This window comes from Heterocephalus glaber, unplaced genomic scaffold, assembly GCF_053883595.1.
Source record: "Heterocephalus glaber isolate CG9 unplaced genomic scaffold, H.glaber_assembly_v1.0 deba00000943, whole genome shotgun sequence".
Classification (NCBI taxonomy): domain Eukaryota; kingdom Metazoa; phylum Chordata; class Mammalia; order Rodentia; family Bathyergidae; genus Heterocephalus; species Heterocephalus glaber.
This window is the reverse complement of record NW_028258175.1, coordinates 10,807,271-10,829,330: the sequence shown is the minus strand read 5'-3', so window position 1 is coordinate 10,829,330 and position 22,060 is coordinate 10,807,271. Positions and strand designations below refer to the sequence as shown.

Genomic DNA, 22,060 nt, shown 5'->3' with positions numbered 1-22,060 from the left:
GATTTAACCCAGGGGCTCTTACCTTGAGCTACAGCCTCAGCCTTTTTATTTTATTTTATTTATTTATTTATTTATTATTCATTTATTTATTTTTTGGTACTGGGGATCAAACTCGGGTCCTTGCGCTTGTTAGGTAAGCGGCAGAATGACTGAGCTAAATCCCCGGCCCCTGTTTCTTTGGTTTTTTGAGACAGGGTCGCTCTATGTAGTCTGTGTTGCCCTTGAACTCGCTCTGTGGCCCAGGCTGGCCTCAAATTCACAATTCTCCTGCCTCCGCCTCCTGGTGATAATATGCCACCAAATTTTATGCTTTTCAAACCTTAGAATTGTATCCCAAGTTATTCATATGTTGATGTCTTCATACTTGTTTGTTACTTATTATATTGAAGATTTAAACCATAACTTATTGACCCTGCATATTTTGGAAGTTGATATTTATTATGGATGTGTTTAATAATATAACAATGAACATCTTTTTTTTGTTTTGTTTTGTTTTTTTGGTACCGGGGATCAAACTCAGGACCTTGCGCTTTCGAGGCAGGCACCGGAACCACTGAGCTAAATCCCTGGCCCTTGTTCTTTTGGAATTAGAGTAAACATTTTAAATTATTTTCATTGATGCTTGATCTGTTTCATTAACTGCACACATGCATGTATGTGTATATGTGTTGCTGGGGTCTGAACCCAGGGCATACTAGGCCAACTGCTCTATCATTGAGCTACACCCCCAGCCTTTTATTAACTTTTTAATTAAAATTTTTTTATTTTGGGCCGGGGATCTAGCTCAGTGGTTCTGCCGCCTGCTTCACAAGCCCAAGGTCCCAAGTTTGATCCCCAGCACCCCCCCAAAAAAATTTATTTTTAGTATTTGGAGACTTTGTTAAATTTATTAAATGGAGAACTGAAAATTACCTGAAGCATAAAAATAGTGACCCTCCTAACCTAGGAATATCTCACCAGGTTGTGGTTGACAGCAATGACAGCTGCCCTTATCTTTCTGAACCTACTGTGCTGGGTGCTTTATGTATCTTACTATTTTCTGCCATTGCAAGTAATATTGATCAAATGAGGATAAAATAGCTTACAAAAGCAGAATAGTATACTTTAGCTCAAATTAGTGAACTAAAAATAAAATTGGTTTCTTAGCCATAGATTTGGTTTGTTCAGTTGTGGGCCATGCAAGTTCTCACACCACAGACTACCATGACTTTGGTTTCTCTAGGCATTTACAGAACAGTGTTGTTCATGCTGTTGGTTCCATTTGTAAACTCTATCGTACCCTGCCTGGCTTGTGAATGCCCAGTAATAATGTGCCTTAATTGCAGGTCAGTGAAGCCAAACTAATTGCTTGTTGGGCATTTGGATTGCCTTTTTAATTTGCTGTGTAATGTACTCTACTAGAAACACACAATATATTCTTATACAAGTAAAACTCATTAAAATCATCTTACACAGAACAGAATGCCTTGATATTTTGTTCATAGTCCTGCAAATAAAACAAAATTTAATGACATTACAGAGAGGTGTAATTAACAAGTACTGTTGTTGTTTTTTTTTTAAGTGCTTTTGTATCAGTTCTGGAAGATACACATAAAATGAGTACTCTGGTTTATATTGTTGTGATATTTTTCTTTACCAAGCATTGCCTTTCTTTGTGCTTTTAGTGTGTTTTAAATGACAATAATGATGTGGACTTTTGAGATAGCCACTTGTTTCAGACTGCATTTTACTCAAAGAAATTAGCATTCAGTCAGCAATTTTGCATTTCATGCAGGGGCCTGGGTTTGATCCCCAGCACTGTAAAAAATAAGTTTGTATATTAAAAAAAAAAGAAAGAAACTGATGCTGTCATTCCACAAACACCATTCATTAGGGTTACCTTTATAATTTGTAGGAATGCTTATTCCTAAGTTCGTAGTGTGGTTAACACTTGTTTCCTTAGAGTTTTCCTGGTCTAACAAACAAAGCAGTTCTGCACACAACTTCTTTCAACTTTATGATTACTAATTTCATTCATTGAGCAACTGCTGAGTGCCAGGAACTGTTTGAGGATACACCTGTTCATTTATGTTTTTATTACGATATTTAGCCTGGGAAAAATCTCTGAAATGAATTTTAAGATCTTTTAAAAATTATTTTAGAAATAGAATAATATAATCAAGAAACTTCTAAAAAATTTTAATAGATGCCTGGACTGATTTTTTAAAAGAAATTTGTTCATTACCTGTTTTTTTCCTCTTTTTATAGGTTATTTCTTATGAGGGTCATGGACATCCCCTATCTAAACTTGGAAGGGCCAGACTGTAAGTAAATTTTTATTTTCTCATTGAATTCGCACATTTAAGTGTGTGGTCTGAGAGGGATAACAGAAAAATATTGAAGAAAGAGCTTTTTTCCCTAAAAATGAGTAGTGATTTTGTGGTTGGCATATTTTGCTTAAGTTAATGGGACCCATGGGCCTTCATTCGTCATCACTTTACTTACCTTTTCCAGTTTATGTGTGAGTTGAATTTTTTAAAAGTACATCTTTTTATTATTTCATTTTTCCTCAGAATTCTAATTTCATCATTTCCTATAAATATTTATAATAGACTTTAAGATATACCGTGTATGTCAGTTACTTGTTAAAAATTTATATTTTCCAATTACTTGACTATATATATATTGAGTTTAATGAGTTGTTGTTTCTTTCCATAAAGAGTTTGAAAAGTTGTGGATGTAACTCAGTTGTAGGGTACATACATGCTCTATAGGTCCAATCCCCAACACCAGGAAAAAAAAAAATCCACAGAATATCAAAAGTCATCTGTTTGGTTGCTGTTTCTTTTGTTCTGCTTCCATTTCATTGTGCTTTCTGGCATCGGCTTATTTGCCTTAATACTTGTATATGTCATTCATTGCATGTAGAGATGGGACAACTGTATTTGATGATAATAATTATTGCAGCCAGTTTGAGGGCATACTGCTGTGTTGCACTTCTTATTAGCAAGCGTGTCATCCTCACAATAATTCTGTAATATAAATACTGACATTCCCAATTCCTAGCCAGGAGTGGTCAGAGTGGTGAGGTCTCCTGCTTAGAGTTGACCAGTTAAGTGATGGATCTGGGATTAAAGGACCAGACTGTGCCTAAGGACTGCCTCTAGTAAAAAAGTCCATTTTTTTTGGACAGTGTATTCTTTAAATGTGTAGACTGCTGGCTTAAAAGGAAAAAGTTAAATGTTCAGTGAAGCTTCTTGAACAGAGTAGCCTTTGTTTCCCCTTTAAATAATCTATGCAGGAATTTCTTGAAAAGAAATGTTTCCACATAGAATTGTTAGGGATCAAATTGTGATAGTTTACATACCGTAAAAAACACCAGTCCTGAGAATACTTTTAGTTGTTTGGCACTCACAAGGCATTCCCGATAATTCCCCAAACTAGTGTGGACTCATTTCATCAAAGCATCCCTGGTTTACTTGATCACTTTCCAGCTCTCAACTTTGCATCACGTGCTTGTCTCCTAGTGCAACCTAAACGCGATCATGTTCTTCATGTAACGTTCCCCAAAGAGTGGAAAAGCAGTGACCTTTACCAGCTATTCAGTGCCTTTGGTAAGTAGAGCCTAAGTACAGATGTGCACTTTAGGGTTTTGCTATTCTTTTGGTATAGGTGGTCAGAGGTAGATAGTTTCAGGGTAGGTGCAAAAGAATGTAAATATGCAAGGTTTTAATTTCACTCGTGGAACTTTTATGTGCTAATATGATCTGAAGAGCTTTTAGTAACACTTCCCAATATAGTCCTATTAATCCCTAAGAAAACAAGATACCATTAATATGTCTGTCTTTACTGCTGACTGGGGAAAACAAGCTTAGCTGAGATCAATAATTCTTTTGAGAGAATGTCTGTTTTGGGAGGACAGGCAGATTCTGCTTGAGATTAAATAATTAAAACAACAAACAGATGTCTGAGCAGAACAAGATGTAAGATGCTTATGACGGGGCAGTTCTCTTTCCTTTTTATCATATGTGATTAGATTCGTTTGGGGAGGCTTCTGATAAGGGTTTGTAAAGACCATTCTGACCGCAAGCCTGGGCAGTGTCTCTTTATTTTAAGAAATGAAATATTTAAGCTATTTATTCTCTGGAAATTCTTGGATGAAACAGAGGCAGCAAAAACCTGCATGTTTAGTAGTGTGAATATTTACTAAATGTTTGTGTGTCTCCTAAGTAGACTGGTATGCAGTCATTTAAAATATATTTGTGTTTATATTTTAAGAGTAAAAAGCAGGTATATTTAGGATTCCTTTGTAACTAACACTATTTTTTTTTAACTATGTATAGAAGTCAGACTGAAAGGAAGTATCATGCTATTGCCACAGAATGTTTTAGATAAATTTTTCTTCCTCTGTGCTTTTCTGTTTTATGTAAAGAAAGTGTGAAGTGCCTTTTCTTCAGGCTTGTAGTACAGGCTGGTTGCACTCACCGTGGGGAGCTGGTACATGTGCGAGTCACATCTTCTCTTTCCATTCCCCACCCTCCTGTCCCTCCCTGCTCCTTCCATCTCTTGGCCTGCAGAAGCTCTGTTGCCAGTTTTTCTCTTTCAGTCCTGTTTTTGTTTCCATTCCCTTCTCTTACCTGTGCCCATTCATCTCTTGTTCTCTTTCCTATTTGAAAAAGATCTCTCAACTTCCTATTACCTATCTTTTATTTTGCTCTTAATTATATTTTGGGCTTCTCATACAAGAGAAACCATGTGATATTTAAACTTGTGTGTCTTATTTCACTTAATATTACAGTCTCAAGGTGCATGCATTTACCTATGAATGCCTTAATTTATCGTTCTTTGCAGCAGAGTAGTACTCCATTATATATAAATACCATATTTTTTTACTCAGTCATCTGTTGATGTAGGCCAGTGATGGGGAACCTTTTAGAGCTTTCAGTGATAACAAGCAGCCCTTTGCAGCACACGTGCCATAGATTTGCCACCACTGATAGGCTGTTTCTAAGATTTAGCTCTTATAATTGTGCTGCTATAAACACAGGTATGTATATATCACTGTAATATGAGAACTTATAGCTCTCAAGATATCTAGGAGGGGAATAGTGGGGTCAAATTGAGCTTCTAGCATTAGTTTTTTTGAGGAATCTCTATACTGATTTCATAATAGTTGTACTAGTTTACATTCCCACCAATAATGTAGAAAGAGTTTCTTTTTCCCCATAGCCTTGCCAGCATTTTTATAATATGATTTCTTTTTTTTTTTTTTGGTACCAGGGATTGAACTCGGGTCCTTGCGCTTGCACAGCAGGTGGTGAAACCACTGAGCTAAATTCACGGCCCTGTAATATGATTTCTTGATGATGACTGTTCTCTCTAGAGTAAGATGGAAATCTCAATGTTGCTTTAATTTGCATTTCTATAATGCCCATCATTATTGAACATTTTTTCATGCATTTATTGGCCACTTGGACTTTTTCCCTATGAAGTGTATATTCATTTTAGTTGCCCATTTTTTGAGTGGGTCTTTTATTTCAGGGAAGTCCAATTTTTTTTTTTTTTTAGTTCTTTATATATTCTAGTTGTTAGTCCTCTGTCTAAGGAATACCTGGCAAAAAATTTTTCCCATTGTATAGGTTGTCTCTTCACTGTTAGTTGTTACCTTTGCTGTGCAGATGCTTTTTAATTTGATGTGATCCCATTGGTTGATTCTTGGTACTATTACTTGTTCCACTGGGTTCTGTTCAGAAAAATCCGTGCCTACACCTATGTTTTCAAGAGTTTCACCTATTTTATCTTCCAGCAGTTAAGTGTTTCTGTTTTAACATTTAGATCTTTGTAGTTTAGTGCATGGTGAGAGATATGGGTCTAGACTCAATCTTCTGCAGGTGGACAGCTAGTTTTCCCAGCACCATTTATTAGGAACTATCTTTCCTCCAGTGTAAAAGACCAAATAGCTGAATGTGCCTGAGGATGTTTCTGCTGCCTCTGCTATGTTCCATTGATCCATGTCTGTTTTTGTGCCAGCACCATATTGAATAAGTAAAAATATCCTGATACTCTGAATTTTTAGAAAATCTGAAAGGTATATTTCTAGAAAATGATCCTGCTCTTTGCAGATAGTCTAGATGTCCTCTGAAGTCCTAGTCCTGCATTTTAGTTTGTGTATAATATGGAAATGTAGTTGAATTTCAAGGCTCATTTCTTTTGGAAGCTTTGTTGTTTCTCTTCTTGTTATGTTCTTATCCCTGGAGTTCAAACTTTAATTGACTAAATCAAGTAAAATGCTCCTAGTAGTGTTTTTTAAAAAAAATTTAATTAAAATTTTAAAAGCTGTATGACCTTGGGTATGTATCCTTGCTGTGTCTTTGTTTCCTCAATGGAGATAGGACCCTAAGATTGAAGGAGCCAATCCTTGGAAGGCATTTAGCACAATGTGCAGCACGTGGTAACTACTCAATAAAAGTAAGTTATTATTTACCTAAAGGGCCACTCACGTGCACAGGGTTGAGAAGTACAAATAACAGTAAGTGACTTTTGTAATTGGCAAAGTCATTACATTGGCTTACTATATGGCTAGAAGTGAAGTTTTTTTTATTTTTTCCCCTGATAGTGATAGAAAGCAGTTTTCAAAACTTCCTAGCCTTCTAGCCAGGAGTGGTGGCACAGGCCTGTAATCTCAGCACTTGGGAGGCTGAGGCAGGAAGATTGCTAGGAGTTCAAAGCCAGCCTGAATGACATAGCAAAACTAATCTCAAAAATAAATACATATATAAATACATAAATAAATATAAATCCTAGCCTTTTAAAATTTTAAGAGGAATGAAAAGGTTTTTTTCATTGCTAAATTCTGGTGATGTTCACTCACTTTTGCAAAGTCCAGGCTTCTATTTTTTCAGGATGAGTGGTAGAGTCACAAGGCCTGTGCTTTTCCCCTCTGTTTCCTCCAGCTGCTGGGTCCCTGCTCCCCTCCTTCTGTCTCCCTGCTTTAGTGGGCTCCATTCCACTCTGTTTGTGCTTAGCTTTTTGTGAGTATTTGCCCCTCTGCATGTGCATGTAATTTGTTTGTCTGTTGTGCTTTTTGTTCCTGTTTCCCCTCTAGTCTGTTTCGGTTCTCTCTTTGACTCTTTCCCTTGTCTCCATTCTGCCTTCTCTTTATCTGGCCTGAATTTCAGCATCGAATTTTTCTTACTTGTAATGTGTCCTGACTCATTTTCTTGTTTCTTATTCCTGATTTTCATTATGTGTGTATGTTAGTCTGTTTTCTGCTGCTCATCACATGGTACCATTGACTGGGTGACTTATAAAGATTTACTTTGACTCCCGGTTCTGGAGGAACGAGGTCTCGGGCACATATCTGGTGATGGCCTGATAGATGGCAGAGTCCCCACACAGAGCTGGGCTCACCGGCAAGGGAAGACAGCGTGTGTGTATCTGTCTGATCTCTGCCTCTTATAAAGCCACTGGGGTTTCATCCTGTGGGCTCTCCTCTAATGGCCTTTCTAACCCTGATCACCTCCCTAGGGCCTCAGTCTAAATACCACAGTTGGATTAAGTTTCTCCCCTCTTATTACCTCACAGTGGGAATTAGATTTCAGCATCAGTTGGAGGAGAGTGTGATAAACCATATTCAACCCATAGCAGTTTCTAAAAAGGAATAGTTTGTTTTTCATATCTATGATCTCTCAGTTTTGTTAGTGATCTTGAGAAGAAAAAGGTCTCCAACCCTGGCATAAGATTGGGCTGAATGATGATATGCCCCAGGATTTAATCTGAAAGAATCTTTCTTTAGTTTTTAAAACATATTTCCAATAACTTATTTTCCCTGGTGTGTTTCTCCTTTTAAAATTTCAACAGAAATAACTGCTGTGGTGGATTTAAGTTTCAAGCAGGCTAACTCTGTGGTACTGGGATTTTGATCAAGTAACTCATCTCTGTAAGCTCTGGCCTGCCCTGAAATGTGCCATATATACCAAGTCACTCTTGCCAGCTCTGCACGGTCAGATGGTCACTTTACTTTCAACTTGGCATTAACAGGTAACATTCAGATATCCTGGATCGATGACACATCCGCATTTGTGTCTCTCAGCCAGCCTGAACAAGTCCCAATTGGTAAGTGTTGTAGACATCTGTTTTGTGTTTTCAGTGAAGTGGGAGCTGCCCTCCTTTTGAAAGCTGCAGCTTCAGCCAGCTGATTTGATTCACTAGCATTCCTACCTGGTTTATTCTTGAGCTTGTCTGTAAACTAAAGGAAGTCATTACAGACAAATAATGGGAATATTTTATTTCCTTTTAAAGTAGGCTTCTAAAAAGTTGAAATAGCTTACCTATTGTTGGACCCTAAATAATTTTGATATTGACCATCATTTTATTCTAGTTTGTTAAGGTGAAGTTATTTAACAAAAAAGTGGAAGAATATGTATTTTTGTTTTGTTCTGTTTTGTTTTGTTTGAGACGACAGGATCTCACTATGTAATTCAGGCTGGTGAACTCACTATGTAGCCCAGGCTGGCCTCGAACCCTCAGTGATCCTCCTGCCTCAGCCTCCTGAGTGTTGGGATTACTGGCATGTGCCACCATGCCCGGCAAAACATGTATTTTTAAGGTATATTTTCAAATAGATTTCAAGCCCAGTGGTGCTTAATAATGTAAAATGTGTGACAGTGTTTTAAGTGATACATCTTTTTTTTATTTAACAAAGTGTCCCACACTAAGACTGTGTAATTCTGATTGTATAAGACTTGAGTAATTATATATGAAAACTTTGATAAACATACAAATTCAGATCACAGTATTTTGGTATTTTTGTTTAATTAATCTGACCATTGCAGGAATACAGGCCCTGTTTTAGAGGTTAAAAGCTTAGCTGCTAGAATCATACTGCTTTACCACCTATATTTGTGTGACTTTGGCTATGTTAATTAACCCTTTCTTTGTAAGGGGTGGTGTTGGGAATCCAATTCATGGCTTGAACATGCTAGATTTGGGCTCTAGCGCTGAGCCATACTCCCACGCATGTTATTTAATCTTGATAAGCTTCTCCTTATCACTATAAACCGAGAAGAATAGCATGGACTGATTATTGTTGCTGTGAACCTTACATGATACTCCATACATAGAGTTTAGTGTTTTGGTTTGCATCTGGAATGTTCCTCAAATGCTTATATATTGAAGGCTTAGACCCCAGTGCAGCAAAGTTCAGAGATGGGAGGTGACTGGATCTGGAGGGCTGTACCTTCATCTGTGGATTAATTCATTGATGGATTCATAATTCAGTGACCTTATTGGGATGTGATGGAAACTTAGGAGGTGGGGCCTAGGCAGAGGAGTAGGGCATGCCCTTGCTGACTGTGTCTTGTCTGTGCCCCACTTCCTGACTGCCATAAGGTGAGCACCTTTCCCCCACCATCCCCTTCCTTCATCATGTACCGCCTAACCTAAGACCTAGAAGTACAAGAGCCAGATGAGCATGAACTGAAACTTCTGAAACCGCTGAGCCAAAAAAAACCTTTCCTCCTTTAAATTGTTATTTTCACGTGCTTTGTCACAGGGATGGAAAGCTGGCAAACCCACTTATAACAGCTTTGAGCTTCTGTTATGGTTATTTAATAGCACCTCAGGAGCACATACCTCCTGAAGATGCTTTGGAGGCAGAGTGTCAGTGATGATGATTGTTAAATATTTTAATGTTTGCTCAGATGTATTTTTGAGATGCCCTGCAATCTTTAGAAAAATGATTTAGAGAGAATCCAAAGGGATCGAGTAATTAGAGAGCTAAAAGCTAACTTGAGGTAAGGATGACAGTGAGGCTACAGCACGGCTGACGGAGTACAGAACTAGAGCTGATCTGCAGTCTGGCCCTGCCTGCTCTGCTCAGGTCCACACTCCAGCTGCCTTGCTGGTCACACTCAGAATCCACAGGCTTCGAAGTCACACTGACCCAGAGGCTAACTCTGGCTCTGCACCACATCAGCCATGTGTCTGTGGACTAGTTATGTAAACCTCTAAGCTCAGGCCTCTTGCCTGTGAGTGGGTGGTGATGATACTTTGCAGGATGGTCATGAGGATGAAATGAGATCATGACATGAAGTTCCCAGCAAAGAGCCTGACGCTCCACCCTCGGTGCCTGACAAGTGGTAGGTAATTTTTAAAATATCCGCTTGGCCTCTGTTCTTAGAACAGTAAGAATGAGTCTGTGTAAAAGTGCTTTGAAATCTGTAAAACACTACACAACAGTATTTATTTGAAAATGCAAGCATATTTCCTTGTTTATGTGTATGGGATGTCAGAGTTTCTTTTAATGTTCTTATTATTACATTGATATTAAATAGTGATTGCTCTTTTATTAATTATTGGGAAAGTCTTCAAATAGTAGTTTTACAACATGATAACTGATTTCAAAGAGCTGCGTGTCAGAATCACATGTAGCCACCAAAGCACTCTATTGTCATTGTTTGCTCGGTTGTGTTGCCTCCCTGAGGGCAAAATTGCATCCATCTTGTCCACCACTGAATCCTCTGTACTGGCACACAGTGTGACACGAGTAAGTGAATGTGTGTTTGAGTGAGCAAATGGAGAATGGGTCATGATGAAATTGTGAACTTTTGCCCTTTTTTCTCTCTAGATTAAGAAGTAGATGACTATTATCTTTCGATATGTGCAACCTTGCTATTAAAGTTTCCTTTTCCATTGTAGTCTCTTTTCCTTCCCAAAAGACAGCCCTTACTAAAGTAGCCAGCAGATAGTTTTCCTTGGCCAGAGCCACCTTTACTGAGCCATTACCTCCTACAGAACTGGGCTACTTCCTGCTTCCACCTCATCTTAACATAAACATCACTTTTTCTCGATGTTCTCTCTGGCTGCCTTTATAAGGGATGAAACCTCGTTCACTCTGCTTCATAGTATCCTTGGGATCTTCTTTCTTTTTTTTTTTTTTTTAACAGATAAGACTGTAAACTCTTTGAGATAAGGGATCATATCTCTTTTTTTTTAAGGGACTTTTTTTTGTTCTTTATTTTCTTTTTTCTTTTTTGGTATCAGAAATCGAATTCAGGGCCTTACACTTGGCAGCCAGGCACTGTGCCACTGAGCTACATCCCTTGCCCGGGATCCTATCTCTTGTTCACCATTGTGTTTATAATGCTTAGTGTTAGTGTCTGACATTAGTAAGTGAATGTGCAATATTTATTGAATTGAATAAGTGATTTTTATGGTATTATGATTTAGAAGTGCCTTTTTGTACTTGGTATATAGATAAATCTAATGTCTCTGCTTGGATTTCAAAAATTATGCAGACGTTTTATTGAAAGACAATGTAAAATTTGTTTTTTATAGTGGCAATTCTAATGATGAGAGGAACCCAAGGTATCTAATGTGCTGCAAATCCCATTAATGTTATCTTAAACAAATTACTTAGTCATTTCAACTGAAACAGAGGGCCTGTTAGATCAATAAAGTAACATTGGGGAAAAAAATCGGTAAATGCCTATTTATACAGCAGCTTGTAATAGCTTCTTTGGCTCTGATACAAACATTTTGATTTACTTTTAGGGAGTTCCTTTTTAAGTAACACCCGTCTTTTCTTTTGTTTTTTTCTAATTCTAATCAAGATTTTTAAACCTCTTGAACACGAAACTTTTCTTCTTGTAGGAAACCTTATTATGTAAGTACTGAAGCCCTTCTACCAAGTGTTGATTTCTCTTGCTTTTTGTTTGCTGCTGCTGTGCAGATGAGGACCCATGGTGGGGCACTAGATAAGTGATAGTCAGGTGAGTTAGCTATGTGCTAGCCTTCTTCCCCTCTGGCTTGCCGCCAAGGACCTACCTACATGGCCAGCGTGGCAGTTGATGCCCTGGAGAACACCGCTTATCCCTACCATTTGAGAATGTTTCTCAAAATAGCACGTAAGAAGTCACCTGCGGTGGTCAGAGCTAAATAGCTCCTTTGTATTTAGGGTTTTTACATGTTTGATCTGGTTTTATTCAACAATATTTCAAGTGTAGCAGCACTTTTTAGTCATATTCAGTATTTGGACATTGACTTGAATATCCTTGGGTACATTATAAGACTTTACTTCTCTGCCTGTAGTTTTCATAGAAGTGACTTGAGAAAAATAGTTTTTTTGTTCATTTTGAAAGCTAGAGATTAGAACACACTGAAAATTCTTTTTTTAAAAAAAGCAGAAATTGATAAGAGCACTTTAGGACCTGAGCCTAGCCCAAATTTAGGTAGTTGTATAGATTACCGGTGTGCTATTTTTGGAGCCTATTCAGGATGACTGGGTGGAGGGAAGATCCTTGACTTTAAATCACTCCGCAGCTTATATTAAGTGTGCTTATATTAAGTCATACTTTTAAAAAAATTTTTAGACAGGGTCACACTGAATTACTAAGTTGCCCAGACTGGGGTCAAACTTATGATCCTCCTGCTTCAGCCTTTCAGAGAGCGATGGCATTATAGGAGTGTATTATACCACACCCAGTTTAAATCATAGTTTTGATTGTGTTGAACAGATAAATATTAAAGTTGTAGATATAATTCTTTCGAGGTGATTATTCAGCACTGAATTTTGTAAAAGGCTGATTATAACTAACCTTTACCTGTGCTTTTTATTGTTCTTCTATTGTTTACAGACTATGTAGTGATAATTGCTTTTCATTCATGGCACTAGTAATTTGGTTCTCCTTTTTCTTTGATTACTGTAGCTAGGAACCAATTTTATTGATCTTTTCAGAGAACAAGCCTTTGATTTAGTTCATTTTACTGTATTACTTGCCATGGTCTACTTTAACTTCTGTTCTTTTGAAGATGTCCTTCCTTTTACTTGCTTTGCTCTTCTTTTTCCAGTTTCTTGAAATATAACCTCATGTAATTGGTTTTTCTTTTTTTTCAAATTCTTCTAAAATGTTTTAAGCCTGGCTTCCTAGAAGTTGTTCCTAGTTGGTATAACTTAGTGGCTAGCCAGTGGTTTGTTAGGGTTATGCTTAGACTCAGGCTTTCTCCCTTTGCCAGCTGAGCGAGGGAATACATGAAACATTCAAGGAGTTTACAAGTCTGCCCCAGCTTTTACTTTTGTCTGGCCCTTTCCGTTCTGAGTGCACAAGGCCTTACATTTGCATAGCTAAGACTCTTTGCTAGTCACTGGCTTTATTTATTTATTTATTTATTTTGGGTATCAGGGATCGAACTTGGGTCCTTGTGCTTGCACAGCAGGCGGCGAAACCACTGAGCTAAATCCCCGGCCCTTTCTTTTTTTCAATGTAACCATTTAAAGCTGTAAATTAGTCCTCTAATCCCTGCTTTAATAGTATCCCACAAATTATATTTTACTTTCATTATCATTATGTTTTATAAGTTTTCTATCTTTTTCCTTTGACCCTTGATGACTAAGAAATATGCTATTTAATTTCCAAATGCTTAAGATTTTCCTAAGCTTTTCTTGTTACAAATCTATAATTCTATCATGAGTGATTTTAATAATTTAAGTCTTTTTAAATTGTATGTATTATGGCAAAGAGTAAGGTCTACCATGCTGAACAATACTGTATGCATTTGAAAATGTGAATTATATAGCGTATAGTTTGATTGCTGAGGATCAGGTAATAGTGTTCATATATTCCATGCCCTTACTGATTTGTTTATTTGTAGCTGTACAGTTTTGAGAGGTAGTGTTAAAATCTCTCATGTTTGTTGATTCTGTATTACTAGATGTGTTCACATTTATATTGTTTTGTCTTTCTAATAAATTGACCTACTTATCATAATGAAACGTCCCTCTTTATCTTTTCTTTTTTCTTTTTGGTACTGGGGATCGAACTCTGGACCTTGCTCTTGCGAGGCAGGCGGTGGAACCACTGAGCTAAATCCCCGGCCCCCTCTTTATTTTTTTCTAACATTTTGACAACTACCTTGTCTGATAGGAATATGATTATTCCATCCTTATGTTTTTCATGTTTTCCTGTGCGTGTGCGCGCGCGCGCACACACACACACACACACACGCACCCCAGTCTGTTGTTGACAGAGTACAGTTGGCTTTTCTTTTCCACACAGGAAATTAAACCCAGGGAGTACTGAGCTACATCTCCAGCCCTTTTTGAATTGCCCAGGCTGGCCTCCAACTTACGATCATCCTGCCTCAGCCTATTGAGTAGCTGGAATTATAGGCATGAGCCACCACGCCCAGCTGTATCTTCCCTTGTTTTGATTTGTTTTGTTTTGTTTTGTTTTGTTGGTACTGGGGATCTCGGAACCTTGCACTTTGAGGCAGGTGCTGGAACCACTGAGCTAAATCTCAGGCTCTGGATCGTCCCTTTTTTAATCCATTCTGACAGTTCTTGACTTTTAGTTGGAGTATTTAGTTCAATTGATGTGGTTAGCTATGTCATTTTAAAATCTGTTTTTTGTTCCCTCTGTACTTTGTTCTTTTTAAATCCCTTTCCTGCCTTCTTTTGTATCATTTGAATTTTCTTTTAATTCTATTTTTTTTCTATTGGCTTTTTATCCTTATCTTTCTGTTTTTAAGTGGACGCTTTTGAAATTTCAGTATCTATCCATAGCTTTTCACAGTTCACTAAGAGTTCATATGGTACTGTTATGGCTTATATCTGGATGTCCCTCCAAACCCTCATGTAGTCATAGGTGAGGCTTTGTAGAGGTGGCTGGATCTAGGGTCTATGATGCTGGGATTAATTCATGGTGCAGTGCTAGGATTAAGGCTGCCCCACCCTGGGTGTGAGTGCTACCTGCTCCAAGGGTGAGTACCCTGGATAGGATATAAGGGACAGAAAGAATGTCCCTGCTTGTTGCTTGCTGCTGCTGCTGTTTCTTCACTACTTCACTGCTTTGCTGCCTTCTGTCTGCCATGAACTGTTTCTCCTCTGTGATGCCCCACTGCCATGCCACCCTGCCTTGGAGCCAACCAGTCAAGAACTGAAACCTCTACAAACTGAGAGCTAAATCAACCTTTCCTCCTTCAACTTTGGGTGTCAGGAATTTTTATCTCAGCCGTGAGGAAAAGTAACCAAGACACTACCACTTCGCATACAATGTGGAGACCTTTCACCCAAGTAAGTCCATTCAGGGCTGGGGATGTAGCTCAGTGATACAACACCTGCCTGGCAAGTGCAAGGTCCTGAATTTGATCCCTGGTAAAAGGGGTTGTAATAGAGTAAGTCCATTCATTCCCAGCGGTCTTTTAGGCTATAATTGGCATGTGTATTACATCTGTATTCATTTAAAATTCCACAAAATGGTGTTATAATCATACTTTAAACAGTTAATGTATTTTAATAAATTAAAGAGAAAAGGTTATTTTTTTCTTACCCAGATATTTACCATTTCCACTACACCCCCACCCCCCACCTCCCATAGAAGGGATTGAATCCAGAGCTTTTACACTGAGCTACATCCTCATTCTTTTTTTTATTTTGAGACAGGGTCTCACTAAATTGCCCAGGTTGCATTTAAACTTACAGTGCTCTTGCCTCAGCCTCCGAGAAAGCTGGGATTATAGGCATGTGCTGCCACTCTCAGCTTCATTCTCAGAGTTCCACGTTTCTTTTTGGTATTATTTCCCTTCAGCCTAAGAGCTTCCTTTGGTATATATTGCTGGTTTGGTGGCAACTAATTTTCTAATTTTCCTGTCTCTGAAACTGTGTCTGTTTTGCCTTCATTCATGTAGGATATTTTTGTTAGATATAGAATTCTGTTTTTGTTTTTTGAGACAGGGTCTTGCTCTGTAATTCGGGCTGGCCTCAAATTCTTGGCTCTCGTCCTTCCTCTGCCTGAGTGCTGGGATCACAGGTCTGTGCCACCACACCTGACCTTTTGTTTATTGCCATCAGTTTAAAGATGTAATTCTGTTGACTTCTGGCCTCCCTGGCTTCTGATGATAACACATCCACAGTCATCTTAATTCCCATACGTGTAATGTGTTCTGGCCACTGTTAAGATTTTCTCTTTTCAGTTGGCTTTTCATCAGTTTAACTGTTAGTGTACTTAGGTCTACCTTCCTTGTTTCCTTTTTTATTTTCATTATTTATTTATTTTTTAATCAGCAGTGGGGGTGGAACCCAGGCCCTCATGCTTACTAGGCAAGTGCTGTACCACTAAACTGCATCCCCAGCCCACTGGCTTTCTTTCCGTATGTGCATGCATGCACACTGGGAATTGAACCAAGGGCCTTGTGCATGTAGATAGTTAATTTATTTATACTCAAACTACAAACTCTTTGATGCCTGCAGTAGGCGGTAGCTCAGATTTTAGCTTAGTTTGTCACATGCATGGTTAAGGGTCACCCAGACACTTGGCTGAGTCTATGCACCAAATTTGAGGCTCCCCTTCTCTGATGTCCTTTCTTCCAGAATCCTTCCTCACTCTCAGTTGCCCCTGTTTGCCCATGCTTTTTTCTCTAGTGCCTGATATAAAGAGAGAGGGGACTTTCTGTCAGTCATAGCTGGCCCATGCCCCTTTAAAAGCCACAGTTGAGGGCCGGGGATTTAGCTCAGTGGTTCCACCGCCTGCCCCACAAGTGCAAGGATCCTCATTCAATCCCAGTACCAAAAAAAAAAAAAAAAACCAACAACAACAACCACAGTTGTCCTTCAGGGCAAAGTCATACACATACAACCCAGGAAGTTCACTCTGAGACAATTCTTCTCATTTTAGACTCCTCTCCAAAATCTGCCTATTTTTGTTTATGTTCTGGAGGCTTCAGATTCATGGTTTATTTGTTTGTTTGTTTATTCATTTTTCTGGAGCTTATAGTTGTTATCTGTGGGAAGATGAACTTCTGGAACTTTTTCCATTGTATCAGAAATAGAATTCTCTTACCTGTGCTTTTAAATTCTTGCCTGCTTTTTGATTCAGATCTTCTGCCATATTATGTACAATTCTTACACTACCTCTTTCTCTGTGCTTAATGATTGTAGAGAAAAATTTGAACCATCAAAAGAGATAATTGATCTTCAACTGCTTAAGAATGACTTAAGTTCATTTCTTTTTAGATATGCATACATATCAATAGACAGTGTTCAAAGTATTTGATGTCTTTGCTTCTGTGTGTATTTTGTAATTGCCTAGTGTGTATTCTTATCAAAGAGGAAATATACAAGATAGTTAAGAAAGAATCAAAAATTGATATTTTTCCTTACACATTCATTTTCCCAATCTTAAACTGTAGAGTTGGCTGACAGATATCTTGAATTATACTTGTAGCAACAGATAAATGAGTGCAACTATGACATTACATTTTCAAGTAAGATTTTTTTCTAAATAAGCTTGTTTTAGAAGACGGGGGCTGTTAAGTTACTTTGTGGATTTAAATGACTTGGGGGTTTTGCCGTAAGTACTAGATCCTGGAAACTACATATTTCTTTTTATACGGACAAAATTTTTACTAGAGTGGCTTATAAAGTACTTCAGTTGGATGAAGGAAAAGCATTAGGAAGGTATGTAAGTGGATGTGTATTTTATGTAACTATCTTCTGTTTTGAAAATTTGTAGGAGCAACTGACTGAATTTTTCCCCTCAAAATCATTTAATCTATCAACAGCACTGTGAAAAATTTTAATAATATTTATTTAAAACCATTTTGTTTTCCTCTTTCCCGATTGTGTTTAATCTTAAGAATTTGCCATCTTGTGTCTCTGTTGTGAAATCTCCACCAGGCAGAGTGAACTGAAGTGTGTGACAGTAACTTGCTCTCCCTAATTAGCTTGTTTTAGGGCCTTAATTGTACGAGAATAGAGCAGAAAGCTTACTGACTGTGGGAGAAGATTCTCAAGTTCTTGATAACGTTACCACTGTTCAGGCAGCAGTGAGCACCGGGTATCCAGTGATCGCTGTAGTGTAGCCAGAGGAGGTCCTGTGCTGGAGTCCCAGTTTTCATGTTTTGTGACTGTTTCTTATCCAGACCACTGGCCTATGATATTTGTTTCAGGGCTTATGTTATCTGCATTAGGAAATTTGCTTTGTGTGATACACTATAAGAATATTCCGAAAATCTGTCCAATTTAATTGCAATGTCATTTGTAAAGAAAATACTTTTGTATTTTGTGTTATTCTTCTGACACCAGTTTTAGAAATAAATTGAGCTCATTATTAAGAATATTTGAAAATCTATTAAAGAAAACAATTCAACCATGGTCTCACAGCCTACACATGAAAACTAGTAGTATTTTAGTTAATGTTTCCTTTTACTTATTTTTCTAATCCAGATCAGTATTTTCATAACTTTTTAAAACTAACTAGGCTCTAAATTTAAAAGCATTTTTTTCTGGTTATTTTGTTTTATATTTTTAGATAAGCTCTCACTGTGTAGTCCACTCTGGCCTTGAGTTTGCTGTGTAGTCCAGGCTGTCCTTGAACTTACAGTCCTACTCCTTTAGCCTCCAGAGTGCTGGGATTACAGGGTTGTGCCACCAGGCCCAGCTAAATGTATGTTTGTTTTGTTTTGTTTTATTTGTTTTGTTTTGGCAACGGGGATCAAACTTTATGCTTTCAAGGCTGGCAGCAGAACCACTGAGCTAAATCCCTGGCTCTAAATGTATGTGTTTTTGTTTTGGTTTGTTGTTGTACTAGGGATCAACCAAGCCCTGTCCCCCTTTAATTTTGAGATAGGGCCTTATGAAACTACTCAGGCCCAGTGTCTTAGTTACTTTTCTCTCCTTACTGAGACAAAATACCCAACACCAAAAGTTAAAGAGGGAAAGGTTTATTTAACTTGTACTTTGTTTCAGTCCATAGTTGGCTGGCTCCAAGGCAGAGTAGCACGTGGCAGAGAAGCGTTGCAGAGAAGAAACAGTTCATTGCACATAGAAGACAGCAAAAACAACAAGGGGCCTTAACAGCCTCTTTCTGCCCCTTTTTATCTTATGCAGACTACCTAGGGCAGTAGGACTCATGCCCTTAATCCTAGTGCCCTTCATTCTAGCATTGCACTATGAATCAACTCCAGTATCACACACTCTAGATCCAGCCACCTCTGAAAAAGCCACACCTGTGACTGCACCAGGCTTTGGGGGTACATCTAGACACAACACCCAGCTCCAACTTTCAGTCCTGTCTCAGCCTCCCAGCAGGCTGAGATTACAGACCTGTGCTACCATGTCCAGCTCTAAAGGCAGTTTTGACTCTACTTTTTTAGTTAACATTGTGTCATAAGCATTTCCCATTTGCCTTAAAGAAATTTTTCAGTTTTTTGAGACAGGGTCTTGCTATGTAGTTCAGACTGGTCTTGAGCTTGTTATATAGCCTATCCTGGCCTGGAACTCAAAAGTGATCCTCCTGCCTCAGCCTCCTGAGTGCTGGGATTATAGCTGTGTGCCCGGCTTTGAAGAGCTTCCTTTTAATGGTTACATTATATTTTATTGTATAGATAGGCAGTCATAACTTGCTTAGCTGTATCTCTTGGTTTTTAAAGTTATATTCAAATTTTGACTATTTTAACATAATACTTTTATGAGGATCTATACTTTAGTTCTTATTTGTAGCTCTGTTTATTGTCTTGAATTCTGAAGAGGAAAAGTCACTAGGTTTGTGATGATGATCGTAAGTAAAACAACAAAAACCAAGTAATTTTCCCTTTCTTACTATTATCATTTTGGGGTGCTGGGGAGGGAACCCCAGGCCTTGTGCACACTAAGCATGTGCTCATATCCTCAGCTTCTCCTCATTATTAAAGAAGTGATCACTTATTTTTGTTCATAGAAAAATTTAAAACTATGTAGAATAAAACAAAAAATTGTCTATTACCCCACTTTATTAACAAAAATAATTGCAGATAATAATTTACCTTTCAGTTGTATGTGTTGTATGTATGTATTGCATTTCTGTTGTCTGCTGCTTTGTGTGTTTTTAAATCTATAAATAATACAGTTGTAATTATATTTATGGGATTCATATTGCTTCAGTTATGCTTCATGTCTCTAAGTGGACATGTCCTTTACAATATATGTGTGCGTGTGTTTACATGAATACCTTTTCAACATATAGTTGTATCACCATTTTTTAAGTAATTCCTTATTCGACACTTAATTTAAGATTCTTTGTTTTTATTTTGGTTGAGCATTAAAATAATTTTCTTTAGGCCACATAAAAAGCTCATTGGAATTTTCATTGACATTTCTATTAATTCCACTGACTTATATAGACTTGATTGACTGATGGATCGACTGATTGACAGGGTCTCACTATGTGGTTAGTTCAGGTTGGCCTTAAACTCACTGTGTAGCCCAAGGTGGCCTCAAATGCAAAAGTGATTCTCTGGCCTGTCTCCCAACTGCTGGGCTAGGTGGGTGCCACCACATTGAGCCGCCTTTTAAAAAAATTTTTTTTATTAGATACAATCTTTCTGATTAGGTGTATAGTATGGTCGTGTCTCTGCTTACACACATAACTTTGTGTTATTTTTGAATGTGATTGTATGTTATTCTGTTGTGCTTTTTTTTTTTTTTTTTTTTTTTTGGTACTAGGAATCAAACTCGGGACCTTGCGCTTGTGATGCAGGCGGTGGCTCCACTTTTTGTACTTATTTTTTAAGGCTATAAAGCATTCATTAGAAAGCAGGTCCCATTGTGCCTGATTCAATACCATAGTCACATTTAACTTTTGGCAAATATTTTAAGATGTTGACAGTAGCAGGACATGTAAAGCAATGAGATTAATCTTCCACATAGCCCTGAGGACTCAGCTTAAACTATGTGGCTCTCCGGATCTTTTCTCTGAGGCTTCTAAGGCCATGTAGTTGCTGCTGCTTCTGTTGTTGTTGTTATGGTGACTTAGATACAGTGCACTGGTTGATTAAATAGGTTGGCTGCACTGATCTTTGTACATTAACAGTGTTTTCTCATATGTGATTCCTGTTCTTTACAACCATACTACTGTATTTTAAAAAATGAAATCTGAAATTGTAGAAAATTTGAAAAGTAAGCATTGTGAAGGACTTTGTTATATAAATGACTAATTCTGATTATGTTAATAAAACTTTTACCAGTAAATCTCTTAGTGTTTCGGAATTACAGGAGGATTTTTGTGGTCTTACATTTTTCTCTATTTTCTGATTTTTGTCATAATGAACAAATATTACCTGTGTCATACAATATTTAAATATAAAACTAAAATAGCTTTTTCTTGCTTTTGTATAAGTAAAGGAGTACAGCAAAAAGAAATACCTTGCTTTTAAAACTAAGTATGGCTAGCAGAGTGGTTGTTTTTTGTGGTTGACTATAATTATTTTATGGCTCTTTTTCCTCCTAGTACTGGGGATCAGACCCAGAAGCATTCTGCCACAGAGCTACATCCACAGTTCCTTTTTTTTTTTGAGACAGAGTCTCACTATGTTGCCCCCACTGGCCTTGAACTTCCTCCTGCCTCAGCCTCCAAAGTAACTGGGATTACAGGCATGTCCCACCACACTTGTCCTATGGTATCTTTTTTGTCTTTTTAATCATGAAATTCATGGAATTCATTTCTCTGAATTTTCCTTCAGCTTCATCTGATTCTGGAAAGGTGACTATTAAACATTTTTTTATTTGTGATGTTTATTGATTACATTTCCACTGTTGAGTGTTTATACAACCCGCCATTTCTTAGAAAAGATGTATTTGTTTATCCTGGAAAGAAGCCCAGACATCACTTAAGTAGCACGGTGTCACTTCATTCTGTATAGCAGAAATGCAAACAAATATGGGATTGCCGGAGTGTTACATCGATAATTAATGGTGTCAGTGACCAAACACCTGAGATCAGGATTTTACCTTAAGTTCTCTGTACCCTACATCTCAATACCTGTAAGTATTAATGACTGATCTTTCAAGTGGTATATTTACAAAAAGCAAACAAGACTTAAAATAATTGTTGAGGGGGGCTGGGGATTTAGTTCAGTGGTTCCACCGCCTGCCTCACAAGCACAAGGACCCGAGTTCAATCCCCAGTACCAAAAAAAAAGAAAAGTTGTTGAGTAATGTCTGAGTTACTTTTCTCATTGGTGAGGCAAAATACCCAACACCCAAAGTTAAAGGAGGAAAGGTTTATTTAGCTCACAGTTTGTAGAGGTTTTAGTCCCTAATCTCTGGCTC

The 22,060-nt window shown here is 37.8% G+C and overlaps 1 protein-coding gene across 13 annotated transcripts in view; it reads left to right on the top strand.

The window, feature by feature from the left end:
• The window catches only part of Parn (poly(A)-specific ribonuclease), a 169,154-nt gene that overhangs the window by 73,787 nt on the left and 73,307 nt on the right, over nucleotides 1–22,060 (top strand). For 6 of the 13 annotated variants that reach the window (XR_015450480.1, XM_021237242.2, XM_087209151.1 and 3 more), the window contains 3 exons: nucleotides 2,248–2,303; nucleotides 3,474–3,593; nucleotides 8,020–8,094. Coding sequence is in view for 11 of the 13 variants with exons in the window: in XM_021237242.2 (XP_021092901.1) it covers nucleotides 2,248–2,303; nucleotides 3,474–3,593; nucleotides 8,020–8,094 (251 nt within the window). In the remaining 2 variants the exon portion in view is untranslated. Of the gene's footprint in view, nucleotides 1–2,247; nucleotides 2,304–3,473; nucleotides 3,594–8,019; nucleotides 8,095–21,239; nucleotides 21,935–22,060 lie in introns of those variants that run through there. The other 7 variants (XR_015450481.1, XM_004855840.3, XM_087209153.1 and 4 more) reach the window with 4 other exon arrangements.